Genomic DNA, 2645 nt, shown 5'->3' on the forward strand with positions numbered 1-2645 from the left:
TGGTGCAAAACCAGGAGGAGTCTATAAACAGGAGTGAGTAGGCTGAGAGCTGGAGTAGCTACACAATAGCCAGGTCAGGGTCCTCCCAACAACAATGTAAACACAGCATAAGAAAGAGAGAGTAGAAATTGCAAACGAGATGGAGACAGGAATCAACATGGAAAACAAAAGCTATTTAGCAAGGAGGAAATCATTCACCAAGTAACGTTCCCCATGGCAGAGGGGGGAACAGTTCTGGAAAGTCAAACTGTGTTGAGCAAACCTTAGGAGAACTAGCAAATTAGAGAAGGGGACGTGAGGAGATGCTAGAGAGGAGGAAGGCAACGCACTGGCATCAGGACTGTACACGCAGCTACCCTGTGCCAGGCAGCATGGAGGTACGTGCTGGGCAGGAGCCCCCTGCTCAGCTCAGGGCAGCAGCTACCGGGAGAGCCTGACACACTGGGAGGTCAGAAGAAAGGCGACAGCTTGCTGTGCAACTACAGGGGATTGATTTGCAGTATGTTTTCCTTGGCTCTGAGGGGATATGGAAACAGTTTGCAAACATTTGTAGGGCATAGACCCAAGCAGGAGGGAGGGCAAATTACATACTAGAGAAGGTAAAACAGAGAGAGGAAAAACTGAAGCTGAAAGTAACTGGTAACATTTTACCAGTCAGCTCTAGCAGGTTGTGAAATAGCTCTCATGAGGAGAGCAGGGAAAAACCCAGGTACAGGCAGTTTTAAAGTTGGATTGGAAGAAAGTAATTAATAAATGCGCAACGAAGAGCATACAGAAGAATTTGTTGAAGTGACACAAATATTTGCACCCCCACAATCTGTAGTCCCAATTTTCCACTGCCCTGCATCTCTTGTTATCATTAAAGCAATGCAAAGAAGGAAAATGTTTATTAAAGCAGGAGCGTAACCTTATAGTACTGCTCCACCTAAGCGTGTAGATTTCTAAACATTTCTAGCCAACAGAGAATTAGGGTTTTTAATTGTGTGTGGGAAAATGACTCACTAGCAGTGATCCTCTTCAACTCCTCCAGAGATCTCCTCCTGCCCTATCCCAAATCTCCTTTAGTCTTGATGAGGTAGGGATATAACTCCATGTTTGGATAGCATGTGTTAATGTCTCCTAAAGTCATATCCAGCTGCTTCTAAAATATCCCGATAAATCCCCCACCAATTGCATTTGGGAGAGCACTTACGGGACTCCTAAAGATCCACAAGGAAACCTGAAAGATCAAGGCCCAAATACAGCCCCACTGCAGGCTGAAACAGCAACTTGCCAAAAGCCCTGAGAAGCCCACACCTTGCCTGGCATATACACTTACTGGCTTAATATTTTCCGTGAGGGGGGAACACAGCCATGGCTTGACACTTATGGTGCTGCAGCTAGTATTAATGCTTAGACCTATCAGCCAGTGAGCTGGGCTCTTCAGACAGCAGAGAGCTGTTCCCTGGCCTCAGGATTTTTCACATAACTAATTACCAAGCTTTATAACCGTCCCCTGCAGACTATGATGATGATGAATGAATGAGAACAGATTAGTCAATATGGTTTATTAGTGGAGCTTGCCCACTCGCTGTGGATGCATCATTACTGTGTGCATTCATCAGCACAGGGATGAGCACAATTCAAAGTCTTTGCCTGTACAATATGAAACCACAACCAACCTGCAGCTCTTCAGCTTTCTCCCAAGGACTCCCTAGGCCTTTCTTGGTCCCTCTGTTGTTCTGTATCCTTGTCCCGGGCCATCCTGGAAGTCCTTTGGTGAGTGCCATGCCCTTCCTTATTAAAGCAAAGCAGATTAAGCTGCGCCTGTAGAGGTTAAATGAGAAATTGCTGAAAAGCACTGAAATAGCAACACAGTGGCTAATGGTGCGTTTGCTACTACTGTCCTCTGCCTGACAAAACCAGAGTTGCTCCACTATGTGGCACAGGTGCTGCGCAGCTCCACAACCTGCAATGATCCCCTTTTTGCTGAACAGTATTTCTAGAGCAGGGCATTCCTCAACCACACTGGGACTGTTGAGCCCAGGATCCCTGTAGAAACGGGGGATCTATCAAAGTAACTGAAACCAGCGTGTTCAAAGTGGGTACCTGCCAAGGTGTACTGTATTGCCTATAACATCGCTCTAGTTCCACCCCCTTGTCAGTCCTGACACATCCCTGCAGCAAGCAATAGCTTGCATTAGCACTAAAGGGAATAGGGTTTCATGGCTGGAAACTGCTTTGCACTGAAATTTGAGAGCTGTGCCTTTCCTTTCCATCTCTGGCACGAATTCCCCAAGCGGCCCAAGGCAGGCACCTTCATCTCCCTGCGGCTCAGTTTGCCATCTGTAAAACTGGGTTAGCATCCCCTCCTCCTTCTTACACCCTTTTTAGCCTTACTTATATTAACTGTAAATATAGATGGGCTTGTTTGTGTGCAGGCACAGTGCAAAATAGGGGGCACGACCCTGGAAGTGCGCGAATATGGGGAAGGCCTGCACGGAAGGATGCGTGCAAAGAGAAGCAAGTGCATGGAGGGGCAGGTGCACGGAGGGACGAGTGCACGGAAGGACGCCGGGATGGAGGGATGCGCACACAGGGATGAAGGATGCCTGCAGGGAAGGACACACCTTGCTGGCCGGGCGTTTGCCCACCGCCCGAGCCAC

At 48.0% G+C, this 2645-nt stretch overlaps 1 protein-coding gene across 1 annotated transcript in view; it reads left to right on the forward strand.

Moving 5' to 3' along the window:
• Positions 1–371: 371 nt before the first annotated feature.
• Positions 372–2645, forward strand: part of CCDC177 (coiled-coil domain containing 177) — a 5351-nt gene continuing 3077 nt past the window's right edge. Inside the window, exon 1 of the mRNA XM_009279310.2 lies at positions 372–377. Within this exon, the coding sequence (XP_009277585.1) occupies positions 372–377 (6 nt within the window). The remainder of the gene's footprint in view (positions 378–2645) is intronic.

The sequence above is a fragment of the Aptenodytes forsteri genome, unplaced genomic scaffold (genome assembly GCF_000699145.1).
Source record: "Aptenodytes forsteri isolate BGI_AS27 unplaced genomic scaffold, ASM69914v1 Scaffold3, whole genome shotgun sequence".
NCBI classification, from domain to species: domain Eukaryota; kingdom Metazoa; phylum Chordata; class Aves; order Sphenisciformes; family Spheniscidae; genus Aptenodytes; species Aptenodytes forsteri.